The sequence below is a fragment of the Candoia aspera genome, chromosome 6, assembly GCF_035149785.1.
Source record: "Candoia aspera isolate rCanAsp1 chromosome 6, rCanAsp1.hap2, whole genome shotgun sequence".
Lineage (NCBI taxonomy): Eukaryota > Metazoa > Chordata > Lepidosauria > Squamata > Boidae > Candoia > Candoia aspera.
The window spans coordinates 100,466,540-100,488,993 of NC_086158.1; the positions used below are offsets into that span (position 1 = coordinate 100,466,540).

Consider the following 22,454-nt stretch of genomic DNA (forward strand, 5'->3'; position numbering starts at 1 on the left):
TGGACTTATTTTTTATATGCATTAAGATAAGGCTAGTACACTATTAACATTAAACAATATATATTTCAGGCATGCACACAGACACACACCTTCCTTAACTTGTAAGCTATATAAATTATACATTGCAAGAATTATCAAGGCTGTTATTTCATTAAGGGTTTCAGAAAAGACATAAATGTCAAGAGCAGGTCTTAAATGCTTAAATCCCCACAAGGTGCCCTTAAGAAGGAGCATGCTGTTTCTTCTTAAAATCATGGACCGGGTTCTGCTGAATTTTTCCAGCTGACAATGAAAGGCCATTGCATGAAGACCAAGACAAAGCTTCCATTCTTGCTTTTGGAGGAGATACCTTCATGCCATATTGCGGGGAAAGATGTCTATGACGGGTTTGATAATGCACGTGCTCTGGATTCTCTGTCCATTCGTTTCTTTATCTGGCATGAGCCCTTGAGAAGGCAGTGGGGCAAAGGGAGAACGCTTGGAGATTTGTCTTTGGAGCCTGGAATCGTGTTGTAGTCCTGGTGAGGATAAATATATTTTTCTCATTAAAATGGAATTCATGGGGTGTTAAAAACAAGCCAGCAATCCCATACATGTAGAATTTTAGCCTTAAAGCTTGTTAGTAGGTGCCATGCATGCACCCTGGCAGCTTGAAGCAGCCAGGTCGTTGCAGCTTCTTCAGAGGCTGTGCATGGGGAGAAGACTCCCACTGGTGGCCCTTGTGCACATGTATGCCTTCAAAGTGTGGTACACACCTGTGTGGCTGGTCCTCGAATGGCCCTAATGGGCTGGCCATGGCTGCTCGACCCAGATGCTCCATCACAGGACTCCCTTGATTGCAACAAGCCTCACTTTCCTCACTCCTGCAGGGCCCGTTATTTGACACTGATCCCTGTGTGGGAACATCCCTAGGCAAATCCTGCCCCCCCTGCCCAAAATTATGGACTAAGCATCTCCTGTCCCCACTGACACCTGCTAGGACGGAAGAAAAATAAAAGTGCATTCCATACTAATACATATAATGAATTCTTCACATTGGAAGTTTTACCTGGCCCCGACCTCATGCACACACATATTTACCACTTCGTTGACTATTATTGAAGATGTTCAATATACCACTGTCTTGGGCAGCTTACAAAATTAATTAAAACATTCAGAAAATAAGGCTACATCCAGATCAGGTACTAAAACCAACCACAGTTTTAAACACATACTATCTCTTCAGGCATTGTTGAATTGATTCCCCTTCATAGTCTTTTTTTTTTAACATCTCCTCTTTTAAGGTGATGTCGCAGGCCTCTCTGTTCTTCTAATTTTATATAGGAACCTATATAAAATTGCTCTTAAAACACTTGTACATGGATAGAAATATGTATCGTGCTTTTATTTCTACTCCTTTTAAAACAAATTAGTATTCCGTAAGGAACAGAATAGTTTGTCACTGAATTATAGCTCAACAGTTGGTCTTTTGATTATTTCCCTCTATGGTTTCTAAATCACTCTTAACTTTTTGATGGAGAAAGGGTTAGATTTGATGCTATATTTAAGGAATAGATTCCTTTTTCTCTACTTTTAATGAAGGAAATATGGCTCTTCACTTCTGGGGATCCCAAATTATTTTCTCCCTACTTCTGTGGATGCATGGATATATTTTATCATTAAAAAAAACATAATCCCACAGTATCTGTACAACATGAATTAATGCAAAATATCCTGGAGGTTCAGTTTAAACAAGGTTCTGGAAAGTTAACACCTCCTTGTCTTCTGCATTGAACTAAAAGCACCATTGTGTGCTTAAGGACGTGTTTCCACTATGATGCACTTATTGATGGTATCACCACCACCACCACCACCATGTTGCATAGGGCTGGATCCCAGGAAAGGTCTGAAGCTCCAGATTCCTTACTTCCCTGCATGTGCAGTGATTTCTTCATTTTAATTGAGGTGGAATGCATATGGACAACTCCTCCTCCTCCTCCTCCTCCTCCTCCTCCTCCTCCTCCTCCTCCTCTCCTTTCAAGTCAGCCTTGCAAGTCCATGCAGTTTTCTAACCAACATTTTCAAAAGTGGTTTGCCATTTCTTTCTTCCCGGGGCAGAGAGAGAGAGAGAGAGAGACTAGTCTGAGGTCACCCAGCTGTCTTCTGTGCCTAAGGCAGGACCAGAACTCACAGTCTCCCTGCTTCTAGTCCAGCACTTTCATCTCTAAACCAAATGGACTTGAACTGATTCTAGGGCCAATAATTAATCCCTACAATAAAAATAATCAAATAAAGCATCCTACAGATGTAGGGAAGGGAGATTGAGACGTCTTTTCTGGAAGTCCCTGCAATGGGAATGGACATGGATGAGGCAGAAAACATGAAAACTTTACACAATGGATTCAAGATGGAGGGTTGTCTTATACAGTCCTGAGGCCTAAAGCTGGCCAGCCGGGAAGGGTCTGAGGCCAGGCAGTTCCCCTATCAAATGCCTCATGGGAGTTCCCAGCATCCAAGGCTAAGAAATGGCTGGCAAAGAGTCTATTAACATTCAGGGTAGGAGAAAGAGATGCAGGGATTATATCCTGGAGCAGGCTGCCTGGATTCAGGAACAGCTGGTGTTTGCTGTTGTGGCAGCTTTCTTTGCATCTTCAGGAGAAGCAACTGACTTGCGCTTTGTCCTGGACTCTTGGCCATACTGCAGCTCCACCACTGATTGTGACCCACCAGTCCTGTCCTGCCTGCAGCTTCAGTAGAACACAGGGCCACTTCCTCGTGCACGTGAGATGGTTTGGCTGTCTGGAGACTAGCCGTCATCAGATCTCCCCACGCTAAACATCTCCATCTCTTTTAACCATTTAGTCTGTGAAGACCCTTGGAAGTCCCTTGTGTGGACGGAGAGTCCAGATTGAGAGGGGGATAAGTTGACGAGCACACAAGGCGCTTTGTTGTCTTGTGACCAGTAAGGGAGGATGCTCAGATCAGGAGGCTTTTCTAAAAGAGGGATTGCCCCCCCCTCCACCCTCCACCATTTTCTCCCATATGGGGCATGACAGAGATACAGTCTTGCCACCAGAGAAGATGGACTTGTTTGCTCTGTGAGGAGGAAAATTGGATCTGGAGGAGGCCTCCTGTGACGCTTGGCCAAGACTGGCTCTTTCCCAACACAGCTGTTCAGGAGACATGGCACAAGGTGCAATGGTCAGCAGAAGCTGGTGATGCTAATTGTTACACTGTATGCTAGATTTCATTTTCTGCAGAAGGAATGAATTTGCCATTGGAACAGATCTCGTAAGACAAATATTATGTAGGATTTCATTGTGCAAGCCCAATTCTTGATAAAAGGGACTCAGTTTCTGGCTTTGTCAATATGAAATGCAAATGTTACATTTCAACCAGAAGATGCAGAATCATCTTCTCCCTCTGGGAACTGTGTAAGGGTTCTACGTGACCGTATTATGTGGGACTGAGGAGTGATTTGTATTTCCCTTTGCTTTGTCAGCATTCGCTTAATTTCTGATGTTAAACGTATTTTAACAGCTTTTGGACTTCAGTCAACTATCCCAACATACAGATGTGCACAGGGATGTTTCGCACTAAACCAGGTTCCCCTGTAAGGGAAGAAGAAGCAAGGTCAAACTGGCCTTTCTGTGTCCTGACTGGGATATTGGGAATCCTGGGGGAACACGTTCCTTGGAGCAAGCCGGGATTTTGAAAACTTCTAAAACTGGGTGTAGCCAGGACTAAATCAGGGACAGAGCATATACATTTTTGCCAGCTCACTTTTTCAGCAAGCCAGATTTTGAGGGCATCGAAACTGGTGGATCAGAATGTAAGACTAGGATCTGATCCGCTCAACCCGCCCAGTGGCAAAAAGGGGCCCATGGGGAGCTTTGTTGGGGTCCAGCAATGGCCCCTCACCCTGTTCTACCTGGAAAGAAGAATGGAGGACCTCTCCAAACATATCCTCAGCTGAGGTTATTCCTCTGGTCCAAGGCATCTGGACCAGGAAGCAGAGGAGGTATCTCTGCAAGATACCTAACACTGCTGCCAGCTTAAACTTCCATGTGAAACTGGTACAATTGACAGCATGTTAAAAATAAGCCTCTCTCTGATCAGCAGGAGCCACTTTTCCATAAGGGGTATTTCTCTTTGATTACCCAGACTTTAAACCGGTCAAGGTGCTCCATGAAGCCCAAGCCAGATGAGACACAGGAGACATTTTTCCTTTAAAGTTCTGTCAACAAAGCTGTCTCCCTGTTGTGTGGATAATTCATAAAAAAAATTTAAAACCTCAACAAAACAAAAAATTGGAGGTTCGCCTATTGGGATTAGTTAATTATTTGATTTGCATTTTCTTAATGGGGTAACTCAGCCATTAATATTTAAACAGTGCTGCAGTTAATTAGCTACTGAGACATTGCAAGAACAAGTAGGGGCGGAAGGGAAAAGAGATGATTGGAGCCATCGCAGTGGAAAGTTCCCTGCCTGGCTTGGGAACCACGAGGCTGGCTCTTCTCAGATTGGTGAAGACCCTCAGCTGATGATGCCTTGACAAGACGGTTGTACAGGGGAAGGTGAGGGGGCAGCATGCTCTGTCTTTCTGCACATCGTGTGAGGAAAATGTGGCCCCTGGGGAGGGTTTCACTTCTGCATCCTTCTTCCACTTGTTAATTTGCCCTAAACATTAAGCAAAATTGTTTGCTAAGAAGCATTGAGGAATATTTGGCTAATTAAACAAAACAAAACAAAAATTGGACACACAGGTTGGTCTTTTTTGTAACTTTTTCATACAAAGTGAGTGTAGGATGACTCATTAAATCCACATCCTCAAGATCTTTACATAAGGGGACTGTTTGTAAACAATAATAGCTGCTAGAACTATTTTCATTAATAGCCAGATTTTGTGCACCCCATTGCCTTAATTGTACACTATGAATTTCAGTGTACAATTCAGTGTTTTGATCTATTAATATATATATTTAGACACGTCCACTTTTACATGTACATTTCCTCTGTTGCATGGGTTGCGTACCCCCTCTGATCCTGGGTGCTAATGGGTGTGCAGTGCCCTGAAACGCCACTCCTCAATCAGCCTTTCCAGGTGCCAGAAATTCAGTGGTCCCTGAACCTGCCTTGGGACATTCCTCTGAGCCCCTCTTGAGCCCTCCCTCTCAAGCCATGACACCAGAGCCCACCTTCACAAAGCAAATGCTGAGCTGCTTACAATGCCAGAGTCTCAGCCTTACCAAAGTCTGCATGTCTGCTTGCATGCAGTGGGTGGATTCTTCATAGTCCCAACTTTTATGTTTGATCCCAGGGTACACCATTAACAGTGTTTTGTGTAGATTGTTCTGGGGCTGCTGTTCCTGAGGTGAACCTTTGTTCAGGCTTGCCATTCAACAGTAGCACCCTTGATGGCTTGGCCGTTGGTAATAGATCAAGAGCGTCCTGGGTTCTTCTGTCCATTTCTTCTCTCTCCTCTTGCTGTCTGGTGGACTGTTGCATCAGAGGGCAACCATAGTTGTATGGTTCTTGACACAGAACAATTTTCAAGGAGACCAACTGATGCGTCTTCTCCATGGGTGCTCCTGCGCCCCCAGGTAACTTAGCCAAGCCCGTGTCTAGACCAGAAAATGTGTTCTTTTTCTGCTTGGGATCTTGGAAGGTGCTCTGATCTGAGTGCCCTGAAGAAGCTGAAGAACTGCAAGGTGATCAGCAAGAGAGAGGCAGATGGCCGAACTCCGGGCCTGACTAATCCAGAAGCTTTTTACTGGCCAGCAGTGCTCTGCTTTCCTTTCCTTCACTGAAGACATGCCAGCTGAGCTTACCAAGGCAGCAGAATGCTCCACCAGGTTAAGGGTGAGCCTTGTCTCCAGAAGATGCCGGTTTAGGTCCAGGGGCCCCTGGTGTATAGTGTGCATATCTTTCTTAAAATATCTGTGTTTGCACACTACAGTGAATTGTGATTCTGGCTTCTTATAATCCATTTGCATTAATATATGGAGAAGATTGCTACCATTCTGTTAAAGTGTCTTTTAACCAATGATTCTCTGCCACATATACATCTACAGTATGTTCTTGGCCATTCACTGCCTACTTCTGGTGATTACTGTATAAATTATTATCAAATCTTGAAGGGTGTGGCTTCAGGAGCTAATTTAAGAATTTAGGATTTCTCAGAATAACCACAGCAGTGCAATAACAAGACAAAACTGATGACGCTCGGTTTGTTTTGCTTTTACAAAATAATGGAAGTAGTCATTCCTTTGCATTTTACACAGTCTCTTTCCATTTTCCTTCTGTTTTGAGTCTTTTACTTTCTCTGCTTCCCTTCTTCCATCTTTTCCTTGTCCCTTTCCTAAAACGAAACCCAGGTGTTTTTAATATTTTCCATTTGTCTTGACTTGTTTCCAGTTTAAGTACTGTAGGAGCAAAAGAGGGCAGATAAAACTATCTTCTTATCCAGGTATTTAGCTGCATGTTTAGCTGCAAATGCATATTTCCTTCCTTAATATATAAATCTGTGCTAACTTAACTGCCTTGGGAGAGAATGTAGATAGAATAATCATGCAAAGCTGGAATCAGAGGCCTGATAAAGTTGATGCACAATTTTGGAATGTTAAGCACTGGTAACCAATTCAGACACTTAGATTTAGACACATTTTCTTTCTACAAATGTCTTTCTGTATAATGTCATGTAATTAGAACAGGAAATCATTGAGTAACTGAGCGATGAATAAGAGTACTTAGGCTGAAAGGAAAATTACCTTCTGAGAAAATATATTCACACTCCCCCCCCATTCTTGCTTCACACGATAACGTTGGAAGTGATAGAAACAGATGTAAGTTTTCTTATCTATATTATATTGTTCTGCTAGGTTCTTCACAAGCTTACATTCCCCCTCTTTTTTAAAAAAAAAGTCATTTTCAAAAAATGAATGCACAGAACATAGGAAGTGCCTAATTAGAAGCTGAAATTGTGTCTTGCAGCAGAATAACAATGACATGGAAACATCAATGTAATTATCAGTATCTCTGAAGTCTGGAGCAGTGCCAAGTATTGGAAGCCATTCCAGTTTGGTTGCTAGTATGTTATCAGGCCCACACAAAGCTTGGAGAAATATATAGTAAAACATCAGAAGATCACACAAACCTGAACTGAACTGCCTTAAATCAGTCTTAGACCGGACGCCTCTTAGATCTACACTGCACTGAACTAATTAACATCAAGCCACTGATGAAGTAGTTACGTAAATAACTTCTCTGTAAAGTGGTGAAGTTGACAGGTGATGTCCCACCAGCAGCAAGAAGAGACTTGGGAGAACAGAAGCAGAGGAAGTTGCCCTAATGAGTCCTCCAGCTGCATCTTGTTCGCATTGACCACTTTCCAATATTTCACACGCTAGTTTCTTGTAGACCCACCTGGAAGAATTTGAGAACTTCTATGCACAAAGTCACTGGGTTGCCACCAGCCCTCAGCCCTTCCCTACTTTCATAGGTGCGGTCCCTCCATAGAGAGAAGGAAATACTATCACTGAAAACCATAAACCCACCCACAGACACACACAAACATGATAAGAAAGCAAGAATGCTCCTCTATGTTTTCTTCTCAGAAAAGGAGAAGTGATGTTTCAAAAATAGTTCTTCTGACACAGATTTGGAATCGGTTAAACAAAAAAGTGTTTCTACTGGCATTGGAATGCATTTGTACTAATACGATTAAAAGAACTAAAGGGCAGAATTCTTGGCAGATTTCTGCAGCCGGGGTAATTAGGTACAGGAAGGAACATGCATATTTTTCCATCGAGCTCTATAAAATCCTGGTGTGAAGATTGCTTTTTGTGTGTGTTTTTAGAAAGAAAAGCTCACTGATGTTAGAAGTGGATTTTGGTGGTTAGCAATAATCATTTGAGTGTGGTGTTTCTGAGCACAAGCAGAACAAGCCACTTTTATGTGTTTCCCTATTTGGTTGAAAGAGTTTTTGATCTTGAAAGGGTGGGACATGTTCTCCCCCTATGTAGAAGGGGGGGGGGGAGAGAAAGAGAGACTGAGAGAGAGAGAGGGAAAATTGCCCCGCGCTGCTTTGAAAGTTGGTGTGCGCCTTAATCGCAAGGGTTGGAACTTGACCTGAAAATTTAGTTGCTGCTTCCAGAGGGGACTCGTGTTAACAATTGTTTTTTCAATGGTTCTTGTGAATCTGTAACGAAATCTAGAAAAGTTGGTGGTCCATGTATCCAGACTGCCAGGCAGCCAAGAGGGAACCCCATATACCCTCTTTTCAATTTTTCCTCATAGATCGTTTGGACTAGAAAGAAATGCCACTCCTGCTCTGTAACGCTGTCCATCGTCAGGTCCGGTTTGGTTACACACCAGCTCCAGTTCCAGGGCTTGTCAAGCACAGAGGAGCTCTGGGTCTGCCCCATCCTGATGTCCTTCATGGTTCCAGGGTCATGGAAGTCCATCGTGAAAGGATTGTCCCTGATTTGGGCACTTAATAAAAGACTGTTGAAAGAAGGGGTCATAATGTGAACCCAAAGGAAGGCTTATTGCACCATTTAAATCATTCCAAAAGTGGATTGCATGATGGGATGGTCCAAGTTCCCTCACCAGATTTTAGCAGGAGTCACCAGAGCAGGTGGGCAGAGTTGTGTGGAGTGGCTCAAGGGGCGGGGGGGGGGGGGGGAGGGCAGCGTTATACACCAATCCCAAGAATTCCTACATTTGGGATTCTGAGAGGACAGCACTCTGGCAGGGTAGTGGGGGGCCTTCCTAAGTCCAGCCACCCAACCAAATGCGCGGGGAAGCTAATCCAATGGCTGCACCCCTAGGAGAAGCGGCTGACAACTTACTGGGCATCTTTCTTTCAGCAGAGAAAATGGGGAAGTGAGAATTGTGCTCATGCCCAAAGCAGATTATCTCCAAATGTTTCATTCTGACACAGTGCTATAATTTTAACATATAACCATAGTAACATTTACTAAGTTCTACTGAAAGAAATCAAAGGCTTTTCTCTTCCCCGTTTGGGTATGAGGGGGGTGGATAGAGAGACCTTTGATTTCTTTGCTCGCATTGGTGCAGTGGAAATAATATATTTGTTCCAGGAATCGTTTGTTTGTCTTTGCTTAAACAAATGGTAATGCTTTTTTCCCTCTTTGTCCTTCTTGGAATGTTATGTTGGACATTTTGCAAAAGGTGTGCACGGGGGGTGTGGGGGTGGGGAGTGAATGCCATGCAGAACGCTTATTGAACTCATATTGCCTGGTTTTTTGGTTATTGCTTTTGCAGCTTCGAGTTAAAATCTAGTAAATGTAAAGAGAGTAGAAAATCAGAGTAACAAATACAGCCTCAGAGATGAGTTGGCTTTAAAAGGTCATGTGTGAGCCACAAGGTAGTGCACTACAGTCACTTTAATAATGTGCTTTCCTGGAAACTCATGGTTTATAAAATGGCAGAGAGACAGAGAGACAGACAAACAGACAGACCTTGGCGAAAACAAACCAACAATCCTGAAACAAGTCCAAAACACAGACACACATAAACACATATGCAGCTTGACCACATCCTGGTATATCAGAAAAATGGAGTCTTAAGCTATGATTGAAGACAGCAGGACTTGTGCAAAGACTCATTTACAACATTACGGTTAGAAGCCCTGCCATGTTGCCTTTAGGAGACTGCAAGCGATGGGGTAGACAGACGTTGCGGCCAAAAAGTTTCCAAGAGCTGCCTTTGGCCAAAGTGCCTTTGCTCCACTCTTCTGAGAAGACAGGGCCGGACCAGAAACGCTTCCCAAGCCAACATCTGAGATGATTTGTTTGACTGAGAGCAAGGAGGGACTCTGGACGGTCGGCTCAGCAGAGGGAGGCGGTCAATTTGCTCTTGAGCTGCAGCAAGTAGGGACGCAGACCTTGGCTGCCCCGCTTGGAGTCGGCCCTCAGCCTAGAGCACTTGGATTCACACCACGCCCATAGTTGCCTTGTACACGCACACTGAAGCCATGGCTGGTTTTGAACACTGCCCTTCCTTGGCATCTTACAAGATGCAAGTGGTGTGGTGGTGGTGTCATGTGCATATGCCAATGTTGTTTATTCATTTAGTCGCTTCTGACTCTTCGTGACTTCATGGACCAGCCCACGCCAGAGCTTCCTGTCGGTCGTCAACACCCCCAGCTCCCCCAGGGACAAGTCCGTCACCTCCAGAATATCATCCATCCACCTTGCCCTTGGTCGGCCCCTCTTCCTTCTGCCCTCCACTCTCCCTAGCATCAGCATCTTCTCCAGGGTGTCCTGTCTTCTCATTATGTGGCCAAAGTATTTCAGTTTTGCCTTTAATATCACTCCCTCAAGTGAGCAGTCTGGCTTTATTTCCTGGAGGATGGACTGGTTGGATCTTCTTGCAGTCCAAGGCACTCTCAGAATTGTCCTCCAACACCACAGTTCAAAAGCATCGACCTTCCTTCTCTCAGCCTTCCTTATGGTCCAGCTCTCGCAGCCATATGTTAGTAATGGGGAAACCATTGCTTTAACTATGTGGGCCTTTGTTGTCAGTGTGATGTCTCTGCTCTTAACCATTTTATCGAGATTTGTCATTGCTCTTCTCCCAAGGGCGTATGCCAAACAAGCCATATTATAGCCTAGTTCAGTGTGTGAATGCACCAGCTTGTTATGAGGGTCAAGAGACGGCGCGTGGCTATGGCTGCAGCCAGCAGTTTAAACACTGTATTAAAACTGTGACTGCCATATTCCACTTTGTCAAAGCAGTTTTGGTTTTTTCCTTCTGCCTTTTGCTAAAATGTGTGACCAGGACCTGCAGAACAAAGTGTTGTTTTGATTTCTTCTGCTTCTTCTGTGGGAGGTTAAGAGTCAGGTTACTTAGAAAAGTTGTTCCTTTTAGGAGAACAAGTCTAAAACTGGCATCCCAACAAGCGGTAACACAGCTCATTCCGCTGGTTTCAGCACGCCATCCTTTCAGGCAGTCCGTCACGGCTCCTTCTGTCTCAAATTGTACAGAAAAATCGATCCCAGCTACTCTTGTGCTTCGCACCACCCAAGAACCACACAGCCCCAGGACATTTTTGATAGAAGAAGGGTGACATTCTCAGCTTTTATTTCTATAACCTGTGATGGTTATTTTTTAAATGTTTAAAATTTGAAGAATGGTAACCAGAAGGGAGGGTTGGGTTTTTAGAAATCTTAATTCATCATTCTCACAGCTCTTGTGATCTCTGTCTTTAAAATGCAGGATTTCTTTTTCAGGCTGGTTAGAGCTTAGTCATGTGAGAGATCTGATTTCAGTGCAAGAATTTTATAGAAATTCAAAATCAGCTTCCTTTGCTGGTTAGCCACTATGGCGAGTTCAGATTAATAATCAAATTAACTTTGTTGTTGAAGTATAATACTATAATTTCATAACCCTATGCAAGGACACCATTATTAAGAGGTTGCTTATGCATTATTGATTTATTCTATTTATCAATAAAGATAGCGGTTTACAGCAATCCAAGAAAAACAAACAACCTATTAAACTGCCCTTAGTAAACAGTGGAACATAACTGTTAAATCAAAATTTCAAAAATGGTGAAATTAGTCACCAAATGCTTAAAGCGCTTCTTCATTTTCTATATTTAAAACTGAAAAAGTTTGGCCCACATTCTTTCTGAGGGAGTAACCTGATTGTTGATTGATTGATTGACTGATTGATTGATTATGTGCCATTAAGTCATTTTCGACTCCTAGCGACCACATGGATAGATTTTCTCCATGACGATCCGTTCCTGACCTGATTGTACAGGAGCTTTATATGTTCAGCCGTTGGATGAGGCCTCCATGGTTGTGTGTTTCACCACTAAAGAAATAGTTTCCTTCCAATGGAAAACTAAACATCATGGTGCCCTGTTCTCATCTGCCATCTTCCTGATGGCATTTGAGTTTGGGTGCAAAGGTGCTCTTCCCCTTTGTGCAAGTGTTGGGTTGTGGGACAGTCTCCTGCACTCCAGACTTCTGTCCTGGTCAGAACCCATCTTCCTGCTCTTGGCTTCTGCAGGGGGTTGTCTGAAGGGCTCTGCTGCCAGTAGGGGTGTTCCCTGAACCCCAATAGAGCTGCCTTACTTCCCCTGAGAAATGCTGAAATCTGATGTTTGTGGCAATGGGGGGACACGAAGAGGCACACAGGCGTTGAGCTGGTGCAAAAGAAACACACAAGCGGAGCAAGGCAGAATCAGTGGCTCTTCAGGGAGCTAGTGTTGCCTTAAGAGGCGAGGGGTACATGTTTCTGCACATACATACACACTCACTAAAACAGATGTAACATTGGTCTTAGAAGTTGCCTTGTGGCCCTGAATGGGAAACTGAGCAGGTGGCATGAAGTTATCTGTGGAGGCAGCAGCCAGGCCAAGTTGTTCTGAACACACTATCAATTCAGGCATCTTAGACACCATTGTCCTCGCACAAGGAATGGAAATTGGAATGGAGGGTGATGTACTGGAGGCAGCCGCTGTAATGAATAAAGTTGGGGGAAAGCACCAGGTGAGTCACACCTGCTGGGGAACAGGCCGCGAGGGTTACTGATCCCTTTCCCTTTGGTGGCCGCTGCCGTCCTCAGGTCTGGTGCGGCCACTCTGGCGTTCTGGAGGGGGCTCCTCCTGGTCCTGTGTTTCTGGGAACACAAAGGGCCGCTTTCGAAAACCTTCTCTGTGGGTCTGTTTGACAACGTGAGCCATTAGGTGTTTTGTGGCAAGCGGCTTCTGGCTTGCGGAATCTTGGCCCAGAGTCTCATCAGAGCCAACAAGTGATTCTGGAGACGAGCCAGCCAAGTCCAGAAGTGGAACATTCAGAGGCCATCCATTAACACCACAAAGATGAGAAAAGCTGCACTTGGGCATCAGAAGGTGATTGTGGGGAAGCATTCATTAACACAATCGATTACAGAACTGCAGCAAGAAGCTGTAAAAATCCTTGTATACCACCTAAAGGGTAGATTTTGTCATCATCGTCTTAGCTAATAAATAAACATAAAGATGAAGGTGGTAAACTTCACAATTCCACAGTGATGATTCCAAATTTGGCATTTGAAATCCTTCCAAAACACTCTACAGGTGGTCCTCACTAAACAACCATCCATTCAGCAACTGTTTGGAGTTATGACGGTGCTGAATGAGTGGTACTTACGACCAGTCCTTGTACTTATGTCAGTCACAGCATCCCACAGTCCCGTGATCACCATTTGCGACCTTCTTTGCTGGCTTTCTACAAGCAAGTCAATGGGGAAGCTGGCAGGAGATCACAAATGGCCACCACAGGACGTCCTCGCTAACGACCCACAGTGATTTGCTTAACAATGGCAATCGGAAGTGCCAGAATTTCCATCGCTAAGTGGCGTGGTCACGTGACATGCTTTATGACCATGTGGCTTAGCGACAGAAATTCTGGTCCCAATTACTGTCATTAAGTGAGGACTACCTGTATCTATACGTTGCTTAAGAAATCAGTTGTACACTTCCCAGTGTTAATCTATGTGGTCAGGATAGCTTTTAGCCTCTGAGCAGAAAGGCATGATCTAAATTGAAATAATAATAATGACAAGCACAACATTAACAACGGCAACAGCAGAGAACGTGGTAATTGAACTACTGAAGTAGTTTAATTAGTATTTCTACACCAAATGGGTAGAAATTTTAGTATTTCCATACCGAATGGGAATCAGAAATGTTGGCAAAAGTCCCACTTCAGGTTTTTGTGTCAACCCAGCGTCCCATGGACTAGAAAAACACATTCTTTTAATAGCAAACAATTGTGTTATCTTGGTTTTGTGCAGAGTGTTCAGCTTTGCAGGGAAGGCCCATCATTACGCTTTGCAAGCCCCAGACGTGGCAGCCGTTGATGGTTCTGCAGGGTGAGAAACGTGAGCCCCTTTAAGACATTTTTATCCGTAATTAAGAACTCAACACATGAATGTCAGTGCTTGAGTCTGACTCAGGGAAGGATGAAAATGGCTGAAGGAGGCCTCGCCTTTTGCCGCCATTCCCCGCCTGCTCCTCTACACGGCCTTGCAAAGCAGAGGGGACGCTGGGCTGGGGATCCTCAGCCCCCACGCCCTGCAGCCCTGCCAGGGGGATTCTTTCCCCTCCCCAGCGTCCCCTACTCTGCAGCCCCTGGGGGTCCCGAGGCTTCCCTCCTGCGCCTCCCTGAAAAGCCCCGGCTGCTGCAGGATGAAGCGAGAGGGGCCTCCGTCACTTTTGCCTCTTGCAGGCTGGCTGGCTAGAGGCCTTCTGGGAAATCCGGGGGCCAGTGCAAAGGCAGGTCTGCAGGCTTTTATTGGAGAAGAAGAGGCGTGCTTCCTTTGCCTTATGGGGAGGGAGGTTAAAGATATGACAAACGAATCCAGTGGCGGAGGAGAGAAGAAGACCTCCTCTGAAAACTAAAAAAGATGTGCACTGTGGTGCTGACATTCCCCTCGTCTGCCGCTCCCCGACAGTGCCTGGGCGCTCTGCCTCAGCGGCTGTCCTGGGTGCTCCCCAGAGACAGCCTTTTCCGTCTGGGAGAACGAGGTGTCCGGGACGGTCAGTAAAGCTGTGGTCAATGTTACTTTCGCAGGTGAGGAGGACGAGGACCTGAACGTGCTGATCCTCAGCTACCCCCAGTACTGCCGCTATCGCTCGATGCTGAAACGGATTCAGGGCAAGCCATCCTCTGTGCAGGCGGACCAGTTTGTCTTGGCCCTCGGGGGCATCGCCTCCATCAGCCAAAGGTCCCAAATCCTCTACTGTCGAGACACGTTCGATCACCCCACTCTCGTCGAAAATGAGAGCATCTGTGATGAATATGGTAAGTCACTTTACCTTTCCTCCTTTCTGCAAGTTAATGCTGTTTTGGTTTGTTTTGGTTTGTTTTTGCTGAAATTGCTCCCGTTTTTCCAAGCACAATACAGTCACAATGGCAGAGTGTTCAGAAATAGCTCACATCTTTCAGCTGTGGGAGGGCAATGCGTCGCCTTTACTGAGAAGCCAAGGAGGGGCCCATAACAAAGAGTCTGTATATTTCAACACGTGCCTTTCCAGGAAAAGGTATCTTGGAAAAGAAGCAGGTTTGTTGAACCATGTAGTACGTGTTGAACAGGAATTTGGAGGCATCATGGTGTATTTTGTCCTTAAACTTGAATGTGCTGGGCATCATTCTTCCAGGGTGGCTTGTTCTTTGTGGGCTGCCCCCTCCTTTATTCTCCAGTTGCTTGTTGGAAGATGCTCGGATGCCTTCTATAGTAGCTCGTCACCAGAACGTCAGTCCTTGGTTTTAGAACACTTGAATAATATGCTGTGGCCGTAAGCTTTAAGTTGCTTACTTGGAAGGAGACTCACTTGCTCCAGTGTCCGATGTGTTGATGGATATTTTTGAGTGGACAGCTTGGTTATGGAGCTCAGTTCTGGCAGAAACCATGTTGTCCCTGTGGGATGCATGTTAGCTTCATCAGGTTCTATAGATTGCAGTCCCCGGCGAATCTGACCAGAATGTGCGTTGACGGTTTAGCTGGGCTGCACAAAGAGATGTTAGCAAAGCATGTTTGTGAGAATGAAGCACATCCCTTCAAAACATTACAGCAGCTACATCCTTTGCAAGACTCACCTGGCTGCTTGGAAGGCTGTCCCCAACTGTCTACAGATATGTTCAGAAATGGGATGTCTGCAGAAATGCACCATGCACTATGCACGAACCACAGGAACAGCCTTTGAAGCACCTGGGTGGGCCTTGCTAAGGATGCAGCTGCTTTCACATTTCAAAGAGAGGTCCTTCATTGGTGTTACCCTGCTTTGTGAAGCCCCTCTTTCGAGTGCTTTGCACAACCCAGCCCTTTAAGGCTTGTCATTGTGAATAGAAACACTTTTTCAAGGCTGACAAAAATGCTGGCGAGGCTGCCATGCCACGTCTTTCAGAGACCTGTCTCTGTACCCTGACATTTTTAGTTATTGGGATAGTCCATTTTTCTGAGTTCCTTACCTGAGCTGTGTACGTCAGTATTTATTCACCATATCACAGCGTAGATGAATAATTTACAAATTTGATGACAGTCATAAATCTTTGTAATATGGAACCTTTTTTGCATGTGGGTGAAGACAAGGAGAAAATATATTTCTTACTCTGTTACCCAGTGTCCTGCTACTTATTTTAAAAGGAATATGGCCTTTCCATGGCTCAAGATGGATGATGATTAAAAAAATAATGTTTTGGAAGATGATGAGAAAATAAAGATGAACAAGTTCAGAAATACCACGATCAGTTCAGATTCAGAAGAAAAACCGTTCAGTTAGTTATGGGAGCTATACAGCCCAGATACCTTCACACAAGGAAGCCTATCTTGGCTTCCATAGAAGAGAATCTCTGTAGCTCAGGGCTGAACTGTGGAGTCCTTGGTGCTCTCTGAGCTTGGCTGTTGGCTTGCAGACATTTCATTGCCCAACTAGGCAACATCACTGGTGCGAGGGAATGTGGGGTTTGCTTCCTATTTATCTTGGCTTAGATGGTGCCAGGGCCTGCAATCCAAAAGTTGTAAGGCCAGCACAAAACCTGTGATTAATTTAAAGGTAAATTTAATTTAATTAAGATGAAACACCATTTAGATTATTGCTCCTGATGTATTTAATAACTTCCCCATACATCACATTAAAAAAAATCCAGTTTGGTAGTGACTTTTGGACAGGTTTCAGTTGGGGTGGAGGTTGTGTCCTTCTGCTTTAAAGAAGAAGCTCAATTGTCCCTGTTCTGTTATTTGGGGGACAGGACTCCTGCAGAAGTTTGCTCCACAACCTTGGAGCTCTAGCAACAAGTTCCTGGCCTCTTGCAGAATGCCCCAACTCTTCATAATCAGGAACCCAGAGCAAAACCCCCAAACGAGGGAGCTCCAATATCAGGACAAACTGGGCAAGAGAAGGATGGCCAGGAACAAAGAGTGCCTATACCTAGACCCTATTTACTACCCGGCTTAATGCTGACTTTCTGAACCAGAGTATCTCTCCCAGGCCATACCTGGAATCCTCCAGAATGACACCCATCATGACCAATCTGTTCTGAAGATGTTTCTCCTAGCGTCATTTGTAATTTGAAAGAGGGAGAGCAAAATTCAGATGCCGCAGATATCCTCTTTATGGACCTTCATTAAGTCACCCATAAATGTTGGCTGTGGTTTGGGGGTGGAGAGGATTTGTACTGACAGAGCTAGTATAAAATATACAATTTGTGGTGGTTGGCTGACCTGTTTATTGGCTGATTGTGCAAAATCTACCTCTGAGTAAGCACTTACTCAGGGCTTTTGTAAATAGTAATCTCTTTTTCTGAGGTTACAGTACAAAGATGAGCCTAGATGTTCTATTCAATTCCCACTTCCGGAGCCTTGGCAGAAAGCCAGAAAGATTCAGGTAACAACAAGCTATATATGCAGCCAATTAGGATTAATTATCATACATTATTCAATTTTAATAGGATCACAATCAGAGCTTCTACATCTGATAATCAGCATTAATAATGGTTCCACAGGGCAGTCGGCCTTTTCTGTCCTGCCATGATGGTCACCAACTATTCCTGAGTTAATTGCTTTAGGCAGAAATGATGCTGTGGTGGTTCTGTGGGTCTTGTGAGTTTGTGTGTCGGTCAGCTTTCAGCTTGGGTTCTGTGAGAGCAGATCTGTATTCAGAGAACTACTCCAGCCATGGCTCCTTTCTGCGTCAGGTCTATGGCTCTGCCGTCTCTCTCAAGGAAATAAATGTGAGATATCCAGCCTCAGGATTAGGGAGGGCAGATCTGTGCGTGCTGTGAAAAAATTCAGAAGAAAGGCTTCCAGTCATGGGCAAGCACTGACACAGCACTTCCCTGCTGGCCCTTAAAGCAGCCTGATATTTTTCAGGCTCCTGGTGAGTTTGGAAAAAAGTTGCAGCGGCTTTCAGGAGCCAATCTGTAAACGTATGTGTGACTCTTGAAGCTGACGAAACTTTCTTCCAGTGTCAACCGGGAGCCTGGAATGGAGGGGGGATGGGGGCTAATCTCGGGGGAGGTGTGGAGGACGTTTCCAAATTGTTTGTGACATCATCACGGCCCTGGTATAGAGTCACAGGCACCCTCGAGGACTTGCTCTGAACCCAGAGACCACTACCCGGGCAGAAGCTGCAGCTGGCCTAAACATACTCAGCGTCTGGGATGCCAGACTTGGGGGCTGAGGAGGAATTTGACTGTAGATGGCAGGTCACCCCTTCCTCTATAATGCCATCTATACATTACTAGGATGTATTGTGTCAGTTTACATTAATTAATTGATTGATTGATTGATTGATTGATTGATTGATTGATTGATTTTTATCCTGCCTTTATTGTTTTTATAAACAACTCAAGATGGCGAACATACCAAATACTCCTTCCTCCTATTTTCCCCACAGCAACCACCCTGTGATACCATATAGACCAGCCTTTCCCAACCTTTTGACCCTGGGAGAACCCTTGAAATATTTCTCAGGCCTTGCTCAGGGAACCCCTCCACATTCAGGCTCAAACAGAGGCCAGAAGTTACAAAATTATTATATTTGTTCATGGGTGGGCCTGTTTTTATGCACTAATAGTGTTCTTAAACTAAAAGAATGAAACTTACCTCTTTAATGTGAAGTTGCCTGAATTTGAAATAATTTTTTAAATAAATCATGATCTCCTGGAAACCCCTAATGACCTCTCACGGAACCCAAGGGTGCCACGCAGCCCTGGTTGAGAAACCCTGGTCTAGATGATGGTCACATGTATAAAATCATGGCAGCTAAATCTAAACCTAAGAACAGTGGCCCACTAGAGAACTCATGTGCTTTAAGGTCCTGTTGCCTTTCAGTCCGATCTGCGAGGAAGGGAGCAACGGACAGGGATGGAAGTGAAATTTCTGTCGCATTTTTTAAAAGAACTTCGGCGCTGCTCTTTTTCAGAGTAATAATAATAACAATAATTTATTAAACTTGTTTGTCACCCAACTCTCAATGACTTTGGGCAGCTAAATCTATCCTTGTGCTATATGAAATATTCTTTTTTAGAGAGGCAAAGGCATTTCAAGAAAAGATGCCCACAGAGAGATGGCGACAAATTTACAGATTTATCAGAAAGGGAACGTGAGATCAGTCAGGATCCAGATTTTAAAAAATGAAACACTAAGAAAAATCTATATTATATTTATTATTATATTATATTATATTATATTATATTATATTAATTACATTTCTGGGTCCCACAGAAAGCATCCTACTCCCTGATGCAAAACATCCTAGCACTAAAATACCACTAGGCAAAATGTCAATTTGGGCCTCCAATTCCTGAAGACTGAATTTAATGATTAACAATATTTATGGCACCACTTTAGGATTGTCCTCTGCAGTCTCTGAATAGTAGATATCACTCAGTATAAATGTGGTAGGCAAACTATTTTGATCAAGAACAAAAACCAGCATATCAAACTGCTGCATTTCTTAGAAAGTTTCAATCAAAATAAATGATTTTTCCATGAGGCTTATGTTTCTTTCCTTTTCCATTTTTAACTAGACATTTTAACAAGAGCAGTTTTTTTCTGCCCTTCTCTATTCCAAGCTGGGAAAGAGTAGGAACTTCTTAAATGTGGGCAGGGAATCCTGTATGAATGTGACTTCTTTAAAAATTGACACCTTTAAGCCAGGAGCCTTCATTCTCCACAGCATTATTATTATCATTAATCTTATAATATCATCATTAATCTTACATGGCCAGAATTGATATTGCAATGAGTGAAAAAGCAACTTCTCTCTTCGTGTTCTTCTGCTCACTCTTATCTCTGCCAAAGAGATAAACATACAGTTCATGGAAATATGTTAAGTGCCAGCTGGGAGGAACAAGTCTGCTGCTTGTGCTGTTTCAGGCACACTCACCAACTTTGTGGAGGCCACCAAAGCACCATGTCTTCACAGTGGCAGTCCAGTGAATAATATTTTGATGGGCCAGTTGGATTGCCTGCGGTGTGCAATGCAGGGTCTTATCACCATCCTTCAGTGCAAACCCACCCAGCCCATCCATCCTTCTCCTGCAGCTGTGCCTATGGGGAAGATAAGACCTCATCATACTGTGGCTTTCCTCAGCTGGAGCCTTCTGCTGCCTTTCCAAGGGTGGCCTGGCTGCTCCCACAGAATTCAGCTTGAATTTACAATGACATGTTTTCCAGTGTGTGTACATAGGATTGACTGTGCCACTTCTATAGATCCCTGTGGCCTGGCTTGCTTATTATGCATATTATTTGCTTATGCTGATTATGAGTCATTTCCTTCAAGTCAACCTTCAGCTAACATGTAAAATAAAGCCTCTGTTGAACTGAGCTGGATTCCTGGTGACTACATGCATACATCCATGAGGTTATCTTGGGAAAAGTACCAAATAGGCTTATGCTTGCCTTCTCGGATTTTTACCCATCTGGTTTTCCAGTGGCCTTCTGTCCAAGTAGTAACCAGACCAGACCCTGCGCAGCCTTTTGAGATCGGCCAAAGTGAGCTTGGTACCCTCAGGATGGCCAAGTTGTAAAGAGGATGGAGCTGATGGATCGTTCAAGTTGCAAAGAATGTTTATATTGAACAGAGTTTTCTTGCCAACCCATTGCAATGGCAGAGCCTACTTTATGAAATGGAGTGGTTGGGATAAACCAAAGTCACCTCTTTGCAAAGACCTGGAGAGGGACACGTTCGCCTAGTTCTTTGCCTCAGTCCTATGGGAATATCTGTGCTCTTCCTGGATGTCTTGCTGCTGGAAAGATGAACGAAATGAGGAAAGAGAGATGAATTTTCTCCTTGAAGGTGTTTTGTAAAATTTCACATCCACCCATGTTCCATAGTGCTCAATAAGAACCAGCACTTTTCCACTTGGCCAGATCCATTTGCAGCAACATTTCCCCTTTCTATAAAAGAGCACCATCCAAAGGCCGAAGGGGCTGATTTCCACTTCATTTGCACTACTGGACCCCGTCCATGCACCCATTTCTATTCAAGCACCCACATCAGCAACAGCGGCCCAATATCGCTGAAGAGATGGCTCTTTCTGAGTAAAAGTAGAGAAATATTATAAACAATTTGGCCTGTGGTAAATATTCTTCAGCGCCTTTTGAAAATGCATGTAGTTTACTACCCTATAAAGGAAATGGAAGAGTTGTTAATTTCCAGTTGAAGCTGTATGACTTAAGCTACAAGGAAGAAGACTTAGGACTAGAAGCAGTGCAGGAGTGGGCTAGCAGATAGAAAGTCAGACACTCTCTAAACCCCCATGCCCAGCATGCCGTTCTGTGGAGAAGAGCCATCCCCTTTTGGGTTTTCTGAATTTTCACATACTGCTACCTCTCAGTGTTTTCAGAGTTTCATGTGGGTGCCACTGATATGCTGTATAAGGGCAGTATAAGTGAACAAACAGTGCCCACATTTGGTGCTTGCTTCATTTATTTCTCAAACAAATCATCTAGCATGCAACAGTTTTAACTAGGTATTGAATAGTACCTAGTAGCAGGGACATCTAGAGTCACTCACTGGACCAAGGGTGACCTTTCAGCCTATCTACCTACCTTCCAGATCTTTGCAGGTCTACATTTGTAAGGCAGAAACACACGCACCCAGCCCTCGGACTGGAATGCAGCTGCCACCACCACCACCACCACCACCCCACCAAATATTAGTACAGGCTCCAGAGCCCATGAAAAAGTTACTAGTATCCAAAGCATGATAAAGCCAGTACATTTTAACATTTATTTCTGGCCTTTAAAATGTGATTTTGTACGTGGATGGATTCCGAGCCTCTTTAGATGTAGCTTCACTGCAGCATCTTTCCAGTCTGAAAAAGACAAATTTCAGAAACCCTATTTAGAGCGCCTTAACTAAATATAGCAATTCTTAGCTTTCAAAAAAATAACAATAATAAATAAAACAGGGCACTGGGAACTGTTATAAGTGAACAGTAACCATTATGTTCTTTCTATTTATGCATGTATACATGTGTAAAATAAAAGTGTTTTCCCATCATTTAGCATAAATCTGAAATGTTTGAAAATGAGAAATCTGGAACTGTTTTGAATTCTTGGTCAAGCTTTTCTTTTTTCTTTTTTTTCAAATAAGAATGGTGGAATAAGCTATTAATGGTCTCCAGATGTTGCTTGTAATGACTGATTTTCAGTTGTAAAATAATACCTATTTAAAACAACACCAACAGCAATACAACGTTCAGTTTTAGCATGCTCTAGAATAATGTTTGAAAAAACAGTTTGAACAGAGGAGAGCTTACGTGACTAGCAGAATTTCTTGTGTTAAATGATTTCTTCATTCTAAATATTTTAGCTTTAATTGCTCCCCGCTCTTCATAATCTCAGAATAAATATTAGCACATTTTGTCCTTCATTGTATCTGTAAAATAGTTGCATTCACTAAACATAAAAGTCACAGATAATAATAGGGTCAAAGTTTGCTT

The 22,454-nt window shown here is 43.8% G+C and overlaps 1 protein-coding gene across 1 annotated transcript in view; it reads left to right on the top strand.

The window, feature by feature from the left end:
- ARID5B (AT-rich interaction domain 5B) overlaps positions 1 to 22,454 on the top strand; it is a 165,203-nt gene that overhangs the window by 70,244 nt on the left and 72,505 nt on the right. The window contains exon 4 of the mRNA XM_063307758.1: positions 14,574 to 14,804. Coding sequence (XP_063163828.1) covers positions 14,574 to 14,804 — 231 coding nt within the window. The remainder of the gene's footprint in view (positions 1 to 14,573; positions 14,805 to 22,454) is intronic.